General features: G+C 41.6%; 2 protein-coding genes across 4 annotated transcripts in view; one reads left to right on the forward strand and one right to left on the reverse strand.

Moving 5' to 3' along the window:
* Positions 1-1,631, reverse strand: part of LOC139449848 (uncharacterized) — a 23,170-nt gene extending 21,539 nt beyond the window's left edge. For 2 of the 3 annotated variants that reach the window (XM_071231405.1, XM_071231404.1), the window contains exon 1: positions 1,542-1,619. The gene's annotated coding sequence lies outside the window, so the exon portion shown is untranslated. Of the gene's footprint in view, positions 1-1,541 lie in introns of all 3 variants that reach the window. The other variant, XM_071231403.1, reaches the window with a different exon arrangement.
* LOC139449849 (histidine--tRNA ligase, cytoplasmic-like) overlaps positions 1-18,151 on the forward strand; it is a 21,792-nt gene extending 3,641 nt beyond the window's left edge. Inside the window, exons 2-14 of the mRNA XM_071231407.1 lie at positions 4,776-4,862; positions 7,223-7,342; positions 8,374-8,469; positions 9,254-9,379; positions 9,870-9,977; positions 10,358-10,456; positions 10,730-10,823; positions 12,512-12,639; positions 14,401-14,473; positions 15,142-15,320; positions 15,867-15,983; positions 16,859-17,005; positions 17,923-18,151. Coding sequence (XP_071087508.1) covers positions 4,776-4,862; positions 7,223-7,342; positions 8,374-8,469; positions 9,254-9,379; positions 9,870-9,977; positions 10,358-10,456; positions 10,730-10,823; positions 12,512-12,639; positions 14,401-14,473; positions 15,142-15,320; positions 15,867-15,983; positions 16,859-17,005; positions 17,923-17,991 — 1,443 coding nt within the window. The 3' untranslated portion in view covers positions 17,992-18,151. The remainder of the gene's footprint in view (positions 1-4,775; positions 4,863-7,222; positions 7,343-8,373; positions 8,470-9,253; positions 9,380-9,869; positions 9,978-10,357; positions 10,457-10,729; positions 10,824-12,511; positions 12,640-14,400; positions 14,474-15,141; positions 15,321-15,866; positions 15,984-16,858; positions 17,006-17,922) is intronic.
* Positions 18,152-18,603: the final 452 nt, after the last annotated feature.

The raw sequence follows: 18,603 nt of genomic DNA on the forward strand, positions 1-18,603 counted from the left end.
ATATCCTAAGGACTAGTAGAAATTGGACCATTTTAAGGGGTTTGCTTTATGTTATCATTATAAGGACTAGTGGACAAAAACTGTTAGTTTCTAACCCTGATTATCCTCTGTGTACCCTTATGGTAATACTCCCTGACCCATTCATCTACATGTACGGAAAATATGTCTGCATTCAATTAATTACCCAAGAACTAACCCCAAAAAACGTAAGAGATAAAAAGAGCTATCCATTGCCATTGGCATGGTAAGTAATTTCCTGACTTATCAATGGATAAGTGGATTTACTGGTTCAAGGCCAGAACCTTTGGTTATTATGTCGGATAGAGTTACCAAGTTCCTTATCAGACGATGGAAACTGCTTGCAGATGTGCGGGAATCAGAACTATTCCGTTCGCTAATATGTTCAGTTTCAAATGAAGTTTAAAGGTATTAAATCTAAATGAAGCTACTATACTGAAGCCCCGTGTGGCTATGCTATACATCAGTAAAGATGGAAGTGATCAGATATATTACAAAGTTCTATATTTTCAAATAACACATTTATGCATTTGAACATTATGTAGAGACTGGTCAATAATGGGGGAGGATGGGCATGAACGAAAACAAATGTTGCAGAATGTGTATGTGACTCGGTTGATTGCATGTCATCACAGTTGCATTGATCAATGCTCATGATGTCACTCACTGGATTGTCTGGTCCAGACTCAACAAATTGCAGACCACTGTTATATGGCTGAAATGTTACATAACAAACAAACAAATGTGACATTATTTCTTAGTTCAGAAATACACCAGTCATTGCCAAGTGGAGAATTTTACTAGGGTATAATCCCAGTAACAGGGATTATCCTGAATCAGACTCCTGCTCGTACCACATCCAACCAATGGATTGTTCATCAGGTTAATAAGCACTCGTTACACAAATGGGGGCGGTCAGGTAGCCTAGTGGTTAAAGCGTTCGCTCGTCACGCCGAAGACCCGGGTTCGATTCCCGACATGGGTACAATGTGTGAAGCCCATTTCTGGTGTCCCCCGCCGTGATATTGCTGGAATATTGCTAAAAGCGGCGTAAAACCGTACTCAGTCAGTCAGTCGTTACACAAATGTCCCATACACTGAACGATTATGTAAATATTGTATAGAAAATGGTATATCTTTTATTGAAGATGAATTTCATGTTTTACTTGTATGTGAGCGTTATTCAGCCCTAAGAAATATGTATCCTAAACCGTATATCAAGTTTCAAACTGTAACATCTTTTACTGAAATTATTTCATCAGAAAACTTTGATGTTGTATATAACACATGTTTATATCTATATAAAGTCCAACGGCTAAGAGAAACTTAAATCGACTACTTCCTTGGCATGCGTAGTTCATGCAATCAACCATTGTCTGTATTATGGGCTTATGGCCTTCTTACTGAATAAACTGTCTGTCTGTCGTTGCCTGGCGGGACCTAACAGTATATTTTGTAACAACTGATGCTTTGTTAATGATCAGTGAGATGGGAAACATAGAGTACAGAGCACAAATACTCACCATCTTCAGCTGTGGCTGTTTCCTCTCTGTGCCTGATGGCGAAATTCAAGTCTTGGCGTCAATGTTGCAACTTTCTTCTTATCATTCTTCTTAGGTTACATGAATTCTTTCAGATAAGCATAAACATTCATTAAAAGAAACAAGACCTACATGACCATCCCATAGATCTGATGAAATAAGGACACTTTGTATACCCAGTTATCTGATTTCCCTTGTTGCCATAATGGATTCTTCCAAGACAGTGTATTGACTATTCCACTTGATTTAATCAGGTGGGGTAGGTAGTGATAAAGGAACATGTGGAATACTCTCAGAGTTAATATTTAGGTCAGATAAGAGTCTGCAGTACTGCGTCACACATCCGTTCTCGGAATGACCAAATTGGACAAATGATAAGATAGACTTCTATATGCGGCCATGTTGTGTCAGGACCCTGCGCACATTCCGTGATATTCCCATACGTCGTAGAATAGTACCCTGCCCAACCACTGCACCTGTAATGGAGTGTTATGATGATGGTGGTGTTCATAAGAGCATCCGACTCAAAGACTCCGAAAGGTCCAAAAAGAAAGGCAAGAAAAATAAGGTAGGGAAATAGTTGAGATGTGACGATGTTTGCATTTTATCGACTGCTGGGACGACTTGTTTCAGCAGACTGCGACTTAAGCCACTAGTCCAAAGCCTAGTCTAGTAAGATATTTTCTGGTCTAGGAAGAGCAGCTTGTGCTAGTCCATACTAATCACACAAAAATATTTACTGAAAATAATGCCATGCAACGTGACTGAACAGCTTTTGGCACAGGCTGTTACAGTACATCTCTGACAGCCGAAACAGCATGCCATTCTTGGAGACTACAGATGAAGAATGTGGAAGATTTTTCTTTGTTTGGATCATGTAAAGCAGGCATTTTTCAGGGTAGCTAATTCAGTAATACAATGTGTGATTCTCATTATGGAATCTTTATGCACGTGGTGATGGTGTTCATACAGCTCCATAACCTCCATCACGCCCCAAACAGGCTTTGTCTGGTGTATTCTTTGGAGTCACCACTCGCTGTGCAGAGTTCCCTCCCTTGGCCATGCCAGGATCCATAGCTCCTGTGTTTGAATCCCCACTTTGCCCCAGTTATCATTCTTGGTTCATGGTGAATGTGTACAATATAGTTATCAGCTTGTTTGTCCGTTAGTCTGTCCATCTCTACGTCTGTCTCTCCATCTGTCTGTAATCATATTTTGTCCAGATCATATCTAAACAAAATAATAGGTATTGTTTCATGAAACTTTGCATACAGTACCATGTTGTCAACTGGTGCCTCATGCTATTTAGGGATTTTTAGAATTTTTAATTTTTCCATATCCATGGCAACAAGTTAGACTTTGACTCTGTCATATTGGTGTGTTTGTCTGGACCATATCTCTAAACATGCTAAAACTTGGCATCTCCTGATGACTCTTGTTACATTTGTTGCCATTGAAACATTGTTAGGAACTTTGAAATGGCTATTTTCTCTGTAAACAAATGACATTAATGTCAAGAATTGGATAACTTTCTGAAAGTGTCCAAAATACTCTGAGCCAACTAGGATGGTAGTTTCAGTAGCCCATACAGAATTCCACTTGGCTTGGACTGACAGGGTAGCAGGATTGTTAAACTGTGACAGTGTATCAATGTTTTCGTGTTAGGCGTCAGCAGTGACAGATAAGACTGTAGTGCTAGGGTGTGTCGTGTTATGGTCGTGATCCATTCCCCCTGATTAGATACCAGTAGGTGTGAGATGATGCAACAGTTTCTGTAGATTTACTTCAGCCTGTTATCCACAACATGTCCTGTTCCAGCCGTCGTGTTATACTGAAGGTACTTTAAACAACACATTTGTGTTGGAAAATGTACTTTTTTTAGAGAACTCTTTTTGACATTTACCTGTTTCCTGATAACTCAATTTTACGACTTATGTTTATCTCAAGTTATCATGTTTGTTTACAAGACACTTTTGCTGTTGCATATGAACACATTTGTTTAATATTTTTTAATTCTATATAACCCTGTTAATCTTGATGGCACAGTTCCCAGTGATGGCATCTGGATAAGCAGATAATGAAACAGTAAATCATCCTTAAGGTGTGGTAACCAGGGTAACAGATTTTGACTGAAGATGGTTTTTTTTTATTGACATCTACTGTTCATTTCTGACATTCACCACATCAGGTTGAAGCTTTGGCCACTCTGGTGTTCTTGTGATGGTCCCTGGTGAACTACAAGTGTCCTGTTCTTGTGTTGGTCCCTGGTGAACTGCAAGTGTCCTGTTCTTCGGTTGGTCCCTGGTGAACTACAAGTGTCCTGTTCTTGTGTTGGTCCCTGGTGAACTACAAGTGTCCTGTTCTTGTGTTGGTCCCTAGTGAACTGCAAGTGTCCTGTTCTTCGGTTGGTCCCTGGTGAACTACAAGTGTCCTGTTCTTGTGTTGGTCCCTGGTGAACTACAAGTGTCCTGTTCTTGTGTTGGTCCCTAGTGAACTGCAAGTGTCCTGTTCTTCGGTTGGTCCCTGGTGAACTACAAGTGTCCTGTTCTTGTGTTGGTCCCTGGTGAACTGCAAGTGTCCTGTTCTTCGGTTGGTCCCTGGTGAACTACAAGTGTCCTGTTCTTGTGTTGGTCCCTAGTGAACTGCAAGTGTCCTGTTCTTCGGTTGGTCCCTGGTGAACTACAAGTGTCCTGTTCTTGTGTTGGTCCCTGGTGAACTGCAAGTGTCCTGTTCTTGTGTTGGTCCCTGGTGAACTGCAAGTGTCCTGTTCTTGTGTTGGTCCCTGGTGAACTACAAGTGTCCTGTTCTTGTGTTTGTCCCTGGTGAACTGCAAGTGTCCTGTTCTTCGGTTGGTCCCTGGTGAACTACAAGTGTCCTGTTCTTGTGTTGGTCCCTGGTGAACTGCAAGTGTCCTGTTCTTGTGTTGGTCCCTGGTGAACTACAAGTGTCCTGTTCTTGTGTTGGTCCCTGGTGAACTACAAGTGTCCTGTTCTTGTGTTGGTCCCTGGTAAACTACAAGTGTCCTGTTCTTGTGTTGGTCCCTGGTGAACTACAAGTGTCCTGTTCTTGTGTTGGTCCCTGGTGAACTACAAGTGTCCTGTTCTGGAATTGGCCTCTGGTGAACTACAGGTAACATATATCCTAAGTTGGCCTCTGGTGAACTACAGGTAACATGTTCTTGGGTTGGTCACTGTATCATGTTCATTTATGTTTCAGATAGGAGAAGAAGTTGCCAAATTATTAGAATTAAAAGCACAGCTTGGTGATGATGGCCCCAAAAAGTTTGTTCTCAAAACCGCCAAGGTAAGTGAATAGAATTAACTGCAATTAATCATAATGTTAATTAGGAAATAAACATTTTGTGTTTTTCCAGTAGAGCTAGGTGACCTGTACATATTACTGTGCTAGATTTAACATTTAAAACCAAACAGTTGACAGACTGGCATTGAATAGTTGACAGACTGACATGGAATAGTTGACAGACTGACATGGAATAGTTGACAGACTGACATGGAATAGTTGACAGACTGACATGGATTTGTTGACAGACTGACATGGAATAGTTGACAGACTGATGTGAAATAGTTGACAGACTAACATGGAATAGTTGACAGACTGACATGGAATAGTTGACAGACTGACATGGAATAGTTGGCAGACTGACATGGAATAGTTGACAGACTGACATGGATTAGTTGACAGACTGACATGGAATAGTTGACAGACTGATGTGGAATAGTTGACAGACTAACATAGAATAGTTGACCGACTGTGACTGGAATAGTTGACAGACTGACATGGAATAGTTGACAGACTGACATGGAATAGTTGACCGACTGTGACTGGAATAATTGACAGACTGACAAAGAATAGTTGACAGACTGACAAAGAATAGTTGACAGACTGACAAAGAATAGTTGACAGACTGACAAAGAATAGTTGACAGTCAGTGTGACATGGAATAGTTGACCGACTGTGACTAGCAGAGTTGACAGACTGACATGGAATAGTTGACAGACTGACTTTGAATAGTTGACAGACTGACATGGAATAGTTGACAGACTGTGACTGGAATAGTTGACAGACTGTGACTGGAATAGGATGACAAAATTACTTTGCACTTTGCATCATGATTTTGAAAGATTAAAGTTTAGTGTAAACTTAATGTTTCCGTTACATAGGCCATGTTGTAAGTGGATTTTTACCAAACAGGATGACAAACAGTGTTGGATCATGCTCTGAAATTATTTATGCACAGCCTGGATACCGGGTCGTACTAGTGTATCATGATGCATCCGTGTATCTGACTCGTCCCGCCCACCCTCACTACTATGCTGTATGACGCTGTATGACGCTGTATTATGCTGTATGACGCTGTATGACGCTGTATGATGCTGTATGACACTGTATTATGCTGTATGACGCTGTATGATGCTGTATGATGCTGTATGAACCTGTATGACGCTGTATGATGCTGTATGACGCTGTATGATGCTGTATTATGCTGTATGATGCTGTATGATGCTGTAGGAACCTGTATGACGCTGTATGACACTGTATAATGCTGTATTATGCTGTATGACGCTGTATGATGCTGTATGACACTGTATGATGCTGTATGATGCTGTATGACGCTGTATGATGCTGTATGATGCTGTATGACACTGTATGATGCTGTATGACCCTGTATGATGCTGTATGACGCTGTATCATGCTGTATGACGCTGTATTATGCTGTATGATGCTGTATGACCCTGTATTATGCTGTATGATGCTGTATGAAGCTGTATGATGCTGTATGACACTGTATGATGCTGTACTGTATGACGCTGTATGATGCTGTACTGTATGACGCTGTATGATGCTGTACTGTATGACGCTGTACTGTATGATGCTGTATGATGCTGTATGATGCTGTACTGTATGACACTGTATGACACTGTATGACTGTACTGTATGACACTGAATGACGCTGTATGATGTTGTATGACGCTGTATGACACTGTATGATGCTGTATGACACTGTATGATGCTGTATGACACTGTATGATGCTGTATGATGCTGTATGACACTGTATGATGCTGTATGACGCTGTATGATGCTGTATGACACTGTATGATGCTGTATGACACTGTATGATGCTGTATGACACTGTATGATGATGTATGACACTGTATGACGCTGTATGATGCTGTACTGTATGACGCTGTACTGTATGACACTGTATGATGCTGTATGATGCTGTACTGTATGACGCTGTACTGTATGACACTGTATGATGCTGTATGATGCTGTATGATGCTGTATGACGCTGTATGACACTGTATGACGCTGTATGATGCTGTATGACGCTGTATGACACTGTATGATGCTGTATGACACTGTATGACGCTGTATGACGCTGTATGATGCTGTATGACACTGTATGATGCTGTATGACACTGTATGACACTGTATGATGCTGTATGACGCTGTATGATGCTGTATGACGCTGTATGACACTGTATGACGCTGTATGATGCTGTATGACCCTGTATGATGCTGTATGATGCTGTATGACGCTGTATGACACTGTATGACGCTGTATGACACTGTATGACACTGTATGACACTGTATGCTGCTGTATTATGCCCTGCTGTCTATACACGCCTGTGTTATCAGGGCACCCGGGACTACAGCCCCCAGCAGATGGCCATCAGGGAAGGAGTCTTCAACAAAATCATCAAAACCTTCAAGCGCCACGGAGCCGAGACCATAGACACACCAGTATTTGAACTAAAGGTAGCAACATCCTACATCATGGGGCATTTTGGCTGTGTTTTCTCTGATTTGATATTCAATATACACAATTATTTACATTACTGCAATATTGATAGATATGGAGGTGTGTAAGTGACGTCCATCAGGACAAATGCTGGTGGTCCTAACACTATTCTTTCAATTCACTCCGTTACTTTGAACAGAATCAATGACCAGAAACTATGTTTGTTTGCTTGTTTGACGCTGCACTCGGCAACATTCCAGCCATATGATGGCGGTCTGTACATAATCAAGTCTGGACCAGATAATCATGATAATTTAGTCATTGATATCATGAGCATCGATCCACGCAATTGGGTTATGATGACATGCATCAACCAAGTCAGCGAGCCTGACCACCTGATCCCATAAGTTGCCTCTTATAACAAGCATAGTCGTCTTTTACGGCAAGCATGTGTTGCAGAAGACCTACTCTACCCCGGATCTTCACGGGTATCCAGAAACTGATGAGAATTACTTAGTCATCTGCATCATTGACCAGATAAGTCTGCAACACAAGCAAATAACTGTGCTCATCATGAAAGATGATAGCGTCAGCTGATATGTTGCAAGTTTTATAGTGTATCATACTCCGTATGTATACCGTATTCGACGTAATAAGCGCCCCGCTCTAATAAGCGCCCAGGGCGATATTTGCTAATATATTGGCAAGTGAACAATCCCAATTAGCACCCTTTCCGATTGATCAATGTACACAAGACTTATTTATTCGTGTATAATACGCACTCGTGTGTTATATGCACCTTTAATTATGGGCAATTAAATTCTGGAAAAATATATCTGTTGTATATAAACAGTTCAGGCCGTCAGCATAAACCACAAAATTTATCTTTCAACTCTCTTTTTTCCACCAAAATAATATTCTAAAAAGAGCTCCTTATTTCTAATTTTGAGAGCACCCTGGGCGCTTATTACGTCGAATCCGGTATTATTGATGGTTATCTAGTCATATGCGAGATATTTATGCTTTGTTATGTTATGTCTTGTTTCAGGAAACACTGACAGGGAAATATGGTGAAGACTCCAAACTTATATATGACCTGGCAGACCAAGGGGGAGAACTCTTGTCTCTCCGCTATGACCTCACTGTATCCTTGTCCTCGTATTGTTCATGGCTTCATCTTTATGGCTGTAGGTAACAGAACTGTAACATTTGTTTTGTCTGTGATTTTAGGGGGTACAGAATTAGCTGTGCAGAGTTACATCCCTTAGACGTGCCAGAAACCTATGGTATGGGAGTTGAGGGTTGTAGTGCTTTGATCACATTGTGGACCAACATCCTAGTGTAACTGTCTGAACGTGTGTCGTCATTGATTTTTGTCAGACCACTAGCTATTGTATTGTATTGTTTGTTGTTTAACGCCGCACTCAGCAATATTCCAGCTATATGAAGGCGGTCTGTAAATAATCGAGTTTGGACCAGTCAATCCAGTGATTTATATCCTGGCAATCGATCAACACAGTTGGGATAAAATGACATGCGTCAACCAGGTCAGTGAGCCTGACCACCCGATCCCAATAGTCGCTTTTTATGGCAACATGGGTTGCAGAAGACCAATTCTACCCTGGATCTTCACGGGTCTGACCACTGGCTAGGCCTGTCCTGTTTTGAAGTACTGTAAGATTTTGAATTAATGCATCTCCGAATTAATGTGAAGCGAGGCCATCTTATTGCTCATTTTGGAGAAATAAATGTGAAGTTTGAATTAATGCGAGAGAAAACCACCCGCATTTTTTCGCATTTATTCCACTTTCACATTAATTTCAAGATTTACAGTTTGAACAATTACAAGTGGCCCATAATCTTTTTCAACATGATTTATCATAGATAATAGTTGTCCACTCTGAAACATGACCCTTAACTCATGTCAGGTGCCTTTTGCACGCTATTTAGCCATGAACAAAATTTCCAACATCAAACGCTACCACATTGCCAAGGTGTACCGCCGTGACAACCCGGCCATGACAAGAGGGAGGTACCGGGAGTTCTACCAGTGTGTAAGTAGTTAAGTCACAGTCCACGTGTCGCCTCGCACAGCTGGTCACAGGGTGACCTGATAGATGCATTTCCAGTTACTGTTAAAAATATCATCTGAAGACATTGACGAAATCTTACCAGTAAAGCTAATACATGCATATTGAAGAAATCATTGTATCTGAAATTGTAACTGGATAACAGATTTTACAAATTAGGTAAATAAAACTATTGTATTACTCCTGTAAAGTCTGACTAACTTCAGTAACAAAACAAAACTGTACCGTGGCCTTATGAGTCAGTATGGGTCAGTAAGTGACCCTTTTTTGCCGTGCATGACACAAACAAAATGATTTCTTTATTTCACCACACTGACAATAATTTTGAATGTTTAGATTTATGTTTTCAAATATGTGTTTATTTTTCGTTAGACCACAGATACTTTTTCTTTCTTTCTGTTAAAGTAAGCCATGTAATTAGAAAAAGGGTTATGTTGGTGCCTCTGTGTTGCAGGATTTTGATATTGCGGGCCAATACGACGGTATGATACCAGATGCTGAGTGTATAAAAATTGTAGTGGAAATCCTGGAATCACTAGAATTGGGAGATTTTGTAGTGAAGGTGAGTTAACACTGGAAACTATGTGACGAAGGTGAATCTCCTCATCTGTTGTCAACTGTATAAGTTCTTGCTGAGCGATCACACAGCTATATATTTCTTTATTTAACAGTTGGCTATTTCATAGTCATGAAGATCAATGAATATTTATAGGACTGTTCTGTAAGAATTTGCAATACACAAAACGACTGATATGATTATGGAATGAATGAAGGTTTTGGGAACCGTTCCACAAAGTGATGTTAGTGCTACAACTATTGTAAGCCTGTGTTAACCAGTTAAAGTATGTGAGTTACAATCATCTTGGCGTTAAGACCACTACGTGAAAGGGCACCGAGGCTGATAATGTGATGACTGCCCACTGACCTCATCTCTCTGCTCAGGTAAATCATCGGAAGCTGCTAGACGGAATGTTTGCGGCGTGTGGTGTCCCGGATGACAAGTTCCGAACAATCTGCTCAGCTGTAGATAAACTAGATAAGGTAACATTGTTTACAGTATTTGTATTTTACATTCAGATAAAAAGAATGGCAGAAAAAAACTTTATGAATTTAAACCATGAACTTTCTTAGCTTTGATTTGAAACTTCGGTTATTATCATGAGATAATCAGTCACTGGATTGTCTGGCCCAGACTGGATTATTTACAGGTCAATGTGATATACCTGGAATATACAAATATTACACAACAAACGAAAAGTACCTGCCATGGACCTGTGTTGAAAATTTACAGTAGATGGTATATACTATTTGTAGACCTTCTGGGATGACGTGAGAGCGGAGATGATTGATGAGAAGGGTCTGGATGCAGCAGCAGCGGACAAGATAGGAGGCTACGTCAGATGCTCAGGTACACCTTGATACACCTTGATAATCCGGTAACACTGTCTGGCCACCTTGATAATCAGGTAGCACTGTCTGGCCACCTTGATAATCAGGTAGCACTGTCTGGCCACCTTGATAATCAGGTAACACTGTCTGGCCACCTTGATAATCAGGTAGCATTGTCTGGCCACCTTGATAATCAGGTAGCATTGTCTGGCCACCTTGATAATCAGGTAACACTGTCTGGCCACCTTGATAATCAGGTAGCATTGTCTGGCCACCTTGATAATCAGGTAGCACTGTCTGGCCACCTTGATAATCAGGTAGCATTGTCTGGCCACCTTGATAATCAGGTAGCACTGTCTGGCCACCTTGATAATCAGGTAGCATTGTCTGGCCACCTTGATAATCAGGTAGCACTGTCTGGCCACCTTGATAATCAGGTAGCATTGTCTGGCCACCTTGATAATCAGGTAGCATTGTCTGGCCACCTTGATAATCAGGTAGCACTGTCTGGCCACCTTGATAATCAGGTAGCATTGTCTGGCCACCTTGATAATCAGGTAGCACTGTCTGGCCACCTTGATAATCAGGTAGCATTGTCTGGCCACCTTGATAATCAGGTGACACTGTCTGGCCACCTTGATACTCAGGTAATGCTGTCTGGCCACCTTGATAATCAGGTAACACTGACTGGTCACCTTGATAATCAGGTAACACTGTCTGGCCACCTTGATAATCAGGTAACACTGACTGGTCACCTTGATAATCAGGTAACACTGTCTGGCCACCTTGATAATCAGGTAACACTGTCTGGCCACCTTGATAATCAGGTAACACTGACTGGTCACCTTGATACTCAGGTAACACTGACTGGTCACCTTGATACTCAGGTAACACTGTCTGGCCACCTTGATAATCAGGTAACACTGTCTGGCCACCTTGATACTCAGGTAACACTGTCTGGCCACCTTGATAATCAGGTAACGCTGTCTGGCCACCTTGATACTCAGGTAACACTGACTGGTCACCTTGATAATCAGGTAACACTGTCTGGCCACCTTGAAACTCAGGTAACGCTGTCTGGCCACCTTGATAATCAGGTAACACTGACTGGTCACCTTGATACTCAGGTAACGCTGTCTGGCCACCTTGATACTCAGGTAACACTGTCTGGCCACCTTGATACTCAGTTAACACTGTCTGGCCACCTTGATACTCAGGTGACACTGTCTGGCCACCTTGATAATCAGGTAACACTGTCTGGCCACCTTGATACTCAGGTAACGCTGTCTGGCCACCTTGATTATCAGGTAACACTGACTGGTCACCTTGATAATCAGGTAACACTGTCTGGCCACCTTGAAACTCAGGTAACGCTGTCTGGCCACCGTGATAATCAGGTAGCATTGTCTGGCCACCTTGAAACTCAGGTAACACTGACTGGTCACCTTGATAAGCAGGTAGCATTGTCTGGCCACCTTGATACTCAGGTAACACTGTCTGGCCACCTTGAAACTCAGGTAAGTCTGACTGGTCACCTTGATAATCAGGTAGCATTGTCTGGCCACCTTAATACTCAGGTAACGCTGTCCTATTGCCCTTTCTAAGGGTTTTGCAATATGTTATCATTATACGGACTAGTGGACTAAAACTGTAAGCTTCAGTTGCTGAACAGGTGAGCATTATTGACTGAGTTGTCTTCCCTTGTAGGTGGCATCGACAAGATCAATGAGCTGCTGAAGGACGAGGCCCTGAAGGGTCAGAAGCTGGCAGTGCAGGGCCTGGAGGACCTGAAGCTCCTCTTGCAGTACTGTGACCTGTTCGGGATCTCTCACAGGGTCAGTCCTTTACTTGCTAGTCCTACCTCCCCGTTACATACAGTACTGTGACCTGTTCGGGATCTCTCACAGGGTCAGTCCTTTACTTGCTAGAGCTACCTCCCCGTTACATACAGTACTGTGACCTGTTCGGGATCTCTCACAGGGTCAGTCCTTTACTTGCTAGAGCTACCTCCCCGTTACATACAGTACTGTGACCTGTTTCGGGATCTCTCACAGGGTCAGTCCTTTACTTGATAGTACTACCTCCCCATTACATGCAGTACTGTGACCTGTTCGGGATCTCTCACAGGGTCAGTCCTTTACTTGATAGTACTACCTCCCCATTACATGCAGTACTGTGACCTGTTCGGGATCTCTCACAGGGTCAGTCCTTTACTTGATAGTGCTACCTCCCCATTACATGAAGGATCTCAGATTCTACTGTTCTTCAGTGTTCTATGTGTAAGAGGCGTGTGTAATATATGTTGACAGTAGGTATTACCGTGAGTATTTGGAGACAATTATAAAGTCTTTACTGTTTGACAACATGGGCAACAGGTGTTTTTTGTGATGTCCATGGTATGGATGAATGATCTATCATGTTCCAACTTGTGAACATTTGCTCAGTTTAAGGAACTTGATGAAACTTCCACCAGGCTCATGCTGACATGAAAACCTGCTTGCACCAGATAAAACCAGTTTGCACCCTGGTCCCATTAAATTTATCAGCATTGAAACACAGATGCATAAACTCATCTAAATTAATAAAATCTCAACTCTCTGATGACTGTCATGATTTTACATGACTTAATGACGTATTGCTGTAAAAGTTTATAGGAACATGTTCATATAATCATAAAGTACCCATTTTTAATGACATCAAGCCCAAGAGAGCATGACAAATTACACATAACACAGCGATTAGTGATGTATGATTCGTAAAGCTTAGATCTATTGAGTGTGTTGTGTGGTAAGTCCGACACAAGTTTGAATTTTATATTACATGCAATTGGCGCATGTAGACATAAATGTTTTAATAATAGGTTGCACTGGTGCATGTTTCATATGGCTAAATCAAGCGTCGCAGATCCAGTCTTGATCATGTACAGACAGCCATGGTGTAGCTCTATTATATCTTACCTTACAGTTACAAATAAATGTTGGATTCTGATTGGCCGAGACCAGTTCTATGATTTTTAGTGTACCCCTCAAACATGTAAGGTACATTTCTAATGTTCCCTGTTCGATTTGCCGAACTGTTGGCATTACATTTGCAACATACAAACCACAAGTTTGTAGCTCAAACTTAATTATGTGACATGCAATTTTCCAGATATTTATGATATATTTTCCAAATGAAATTGATCTAGGAGAAATAACTTTATTTTCTGTCTCTACATTTTTTCTATGAATGTGAAAAATGAATTGTGGTGTAACTGTGGTATTCTTACTGATTCAGACTAAAACATGCATGCATCACGTATCTGCAATATTATTAGGTGTGCAGTATGTTTACTTCGTTGTCTACCGGTCCCTCGGATGACATGGGTTGTGTATCCTCTATGTTAGTGTGTGTTGCCAAGCCTGATACTAACAGACGGTACATCAGCTCCTCCCGGGACCGCTGAACAACTGATATTGGTGACTGCTGCATAAAACAATACTCAATCAGGATATTTAAATTTGCTGTGAAATGACTGATGGACAGATGCATTCCCCGCATTTTGCTTGTTTCGGATAATGGACGTGATTGATATGTGGTCATTCTTGGGATTGTAGGTTCAGTTTGACCTGTCGTTGGCCCGAGGCTTGGACTACTACACAGGGGTCATCTACGAGGGAGTCCTCAAAGGTCAGTAGCCGTGGACACGGAGGAGGGCCTGGTCATTTATTAAAGAGATTATTCCTCCATGAAACTGAAAACACAAAAAATGTATGTCCTTTCTGTCAAATACTTTTTCTGAATTTTCTTTTTCTTTTTAATGACACTCCCAAAGGACATGATGATTATTCATTATTTTAACCATTTAAGTGTATCTGTCAATTCATTTCTTGACCATTGGAAAATTGCGCATTTTTGTCAAAGACCCTCTTTTGGGAACCCTCCCCATTTTCTTGTTGCTGCAACAGCAACATGTAGAGATGTTACATATGTTAAATTTCTTCTCACACACCATAATGATCATTTATAGGCAGCTGTCACAAGCTGGAATATTGCTGAGAGCCATGTTAAGTGAGTGAGTGAGTGAGCTGGGTTTAACGCCGCTTTTAACAGTATTCCAGTCATATCACGGCATGCCATGTTAAGTAAGAAACAATCAAAGCCTTGATGGAAGATCCGATTAGAGTCCTTGAAAATGACATACCATGACGGTTTGAGGCAGAAGAGTTTGCTTGTTGATAGGAGCTGACATCTTCCTGAGGCAAGGGAGTTAACTGACTATAAAAGTCCAGTGTCCACCCTGTCTTAGTATAGATGTAACTTGTGCAGTGGATCTCCATGTTGTTTTTTACGTGCAGGTCACACCCACAAGCCCGGAGCACAAGGGGAGGAGAACCCGGGGGTGGGGAGCGTGGCTGGAGGGGGGCGCTATGACGGCCTCGTGGGCATGTTTGACCCCAAGGGCAAGATGGTGCCGTGTGTTGGTGTCAGCATCGGCATTGAGAGACTCTTCTCCATAATGGAGGCCAAGGCACTGGTGAGTACAGCTTTCTGTAGCTTGGTCCTACAGATAGTTCAATTATTTGTAAGAGTATAACATTCCCTGGTTCTCAGGGCCCCCTTCCACTGCAACTGTTGTGAGCCTTTGTTAAAGTATGGGAGTTATGATCGTCTTAGCGCTAAGATTACTTTGTGGAACTGGTCCCTGATCCCTTTTCTCATGAAAGAAAACTGTTTCATTGTAACATTTAACATTGAGTCATGCTGAGTAGCAGACTTTGTCAAACATACAATAATGAGTTTGTGTAATCATTTCAAACATTATGGCGAAGAGCATAGTTTCATGTTTTAGTCAAATGGAACGATGATAATTTGGATGCGTCTGAATTTTTACAATTTGAAAATTTTTACGTTTAGTCCAAAGCTGGGCAAATACTAGGTGATTAATATTGGCTGTGTTTAGTCCAAGTTGCTTTCTTGTAATCATCTTGCACAGTTCATTGACAGGTGAGAGTGTGAGTTGTAGTAGCTGTGCTGTATCGTATGAAGTGTGTTGATGATGTAGAGGGGGATGTTTGTGTAGGCCTCGGAGCAGAAGATCCGGACGACTGAGACCGAGGTGTTTGTGATATCAGCACAGAAGAACCTGCTGGAGGAGAGGCTGAAGCTGTGCCAGGAACTGTGGTCTGCCGACATCAAGGTAACTCCCACACAACACCTGGAGGTCAAGCGTTAGACTGAGGGTGCATATATTGGGGCAGAGGTCTGTTGTATCTGTATGCTTTCCTTGTTGGCAATCAGGGGCATGTAGGCCCCCAGTTTCACTGCATGGCCATGAGATGATTAAGATGGGGATCATGTGGTCACTAGTCTGTTGAGTGTGGATGGATAGCGTTAGAGGACATACTCTGTCTGTGTGTTTGACTTTTCTCCCACATCTGAGAAAATGTTCAAGGCAGTTAACACTCTCTATGTGTGGTTGTCAGACTATCGACCACTGGTTTAGGTATACCATAGTTATTATGGTGACCATGATAGCTATACAGTTAGCATGGCTGACATAGTTGTATAGTGCTCATACACCATGCTTCTGTGCCTCATGGTGCTTCAGTGATGGTTGTCAGACTATTGACCACTGGTTTATGGCGACCATGATAGCTATACAGTAGCATGGCTGACATAGTCATACAATTCGCACTCACTCACTACGCACTTGTGTGTCATGGTGCCTCAGTCGTGATCGTCACATTATCGACCACCGATTTATTGTTCCAAGGATGGTTATTATGACTACTGTGACCAAAATACACATAAAGATATAACTTACATAGACAGAGAGGGGTCCAGGGAGTCCAGGGGGTCCGGATCCCCCCTCCCTTGGGAAAACCAAATGTAGCATGTTGTAGGTAAGATGTTTGACTGAGATGGGATTTTGATATTTTGGACCCCTCTCTTTTAAAAATACTTGATCCACCCTTGACATGATCCTTGAAATACTTAACCAAAAAGTACACCAATCACTGTTTACGAAGCCAATCATTTCGTCTGTACTAAGAAGTAATGTTTGTGTGTTAGACGGAGAGCTCGTACAAGAAGAACCCAAAGGCTCTGGACCAGTTCCAGTACTGTGAGACCAACAACATCCCTCTAGCCATCATCATTGGGCAGTCGGAGATCGAGGCTGGCATCATCAAACTCAGGGTCGTCGCAACCAGGAAAGAGGTCAATGTGCTGCTATTTAACTTTAAACTATGTACATTTCCAAATCTTGTTTGCCTGAATGTGGGGGCATGGTGGCCCAGTTGTCTTAAGTTGCATACCTTGGTCATACCAGAAATCTATGATCGTGGGTTCGAATCCCCGTTCACTCCAATTATGTTTCCAGGTTTGTCAGCTCTATACCGTTGCTCATGGGTTGTTCAAAGCTGTGTTAAAACCAAACTCACTCACACACTTGAATGAATGTCCCTTTGTTCTTAGGCCATCCATACTTTTCTATTTATTTCTCATCTCCAACCTCAGCCAGCAAGAGAGCGGGCAGATGAAAAAAAAGAATAAATATATAACTATTTTAAACACTTATTGTGAAACTTGTTTTATGAAATTTTGAAGGTTAAAACACTTGATAATAGTCTTTAAATGAATTTATGACAGAGATGTAGTCGCTTTGGTTCAGAAACAAATCTTTCATAAATATGGCAGATGAATTTTAAAGATTAAGCTGTCCTGGGTTTTAACTAGTGTGCAATGGTAGGAGTACTTTGTTTTTATCACATTGGGGCATAAATTTCCACAGCACCGGGAAAATTTGAGATCAGAAAACTTTGGAAAAATTCACGTCGGACTGAAAATTCAGGGCGTGCAGGAGATGGGAAACACAGAAAAATATATGGCCAGCCTTACTGGGGAGAGTTGGTCATGGGTTCTGTTTCCGGAGATCTCATGGTTGTGTGACCAGTAAGAGTCTTGGAATATCAAGCAGCATAAAACCTAGCTCATTCAATGTGTGACCTGGTGGAGGTTGTCAACATATTTGTGAAATGTTGCTCATGCCATCACCCTCTGGTTTGTCTGTTTGGGACTGTAATCTTGTTAGTGTGATAAACAACACTCACTCACTACCCGTATGTTGTTTTCAGAGGGATGTACCACGAGGAAGCATGGCCGAGGAAATCCAGAAAGAACTGAAGGAAATCAACTCCAGTTGAAGGCTAGGCTCACTCTATCAATATAAGATGTAAAATTGTTTAGGATGTAAAGTCTACCACATCTCGTGATAAGCTTGTCATGAAAGCTTTGATTATGAATATTCTTACAATCTCTTTAAGGACTGTGAAAGGCATCGAAATTGATTAATTGATATACGAGACATTTGTTTCTCTGTTTCGTGATGATGATGTTCACCTATCACATACGAAGAGAACCATGTGATTGGCTGCACGTTGTGTATAAATATCACGTTCAATGTGAGATTTGTGAAAATGTTGGACTACTATTTATTTTATCTTTGTGTATGTACCTTATAAGTCTGACCCGACAAAATGAAACTTGTCTACCGTATTCGCCATATTAAGCACCTGCTCCAACAGGCGTCCACAGCCAACTTATAGACCAATCTGAAAGTTATCTTCATAAGCGCTCTGTTCAAAGTCCGAAAATGTACTTGCCCATCCATATTTTCTTCCGTTCATTTGGCTCCAAATGAGAATGATGAATTGCAAAGTAACTCAAAATCAGGAATATTAAATGTCCATACGGTACAGGGCCATGAATAAATACCCTGTACCCAACAATATCTGCTGTTTGTTAAAAATATTTCC

This window comes from Haliotis cracherodii, unplaced genomic scaffold (genome assembly GCF_022045235.1).
Source record: "Haliotis cracherodii isolate W230 unplaced genomic scaffold, xgHalCrac1.p SCAF_8, whole genome shotgun sequence".
In the NCBI taxonomy this organism is placed as follows: domain Eukaryota; kingdom Metazoa; phylum Mollusca; class Gastropoda; order Lepetellida; family Haliotidae; genus Haliotis; species Haliotis cracherodii.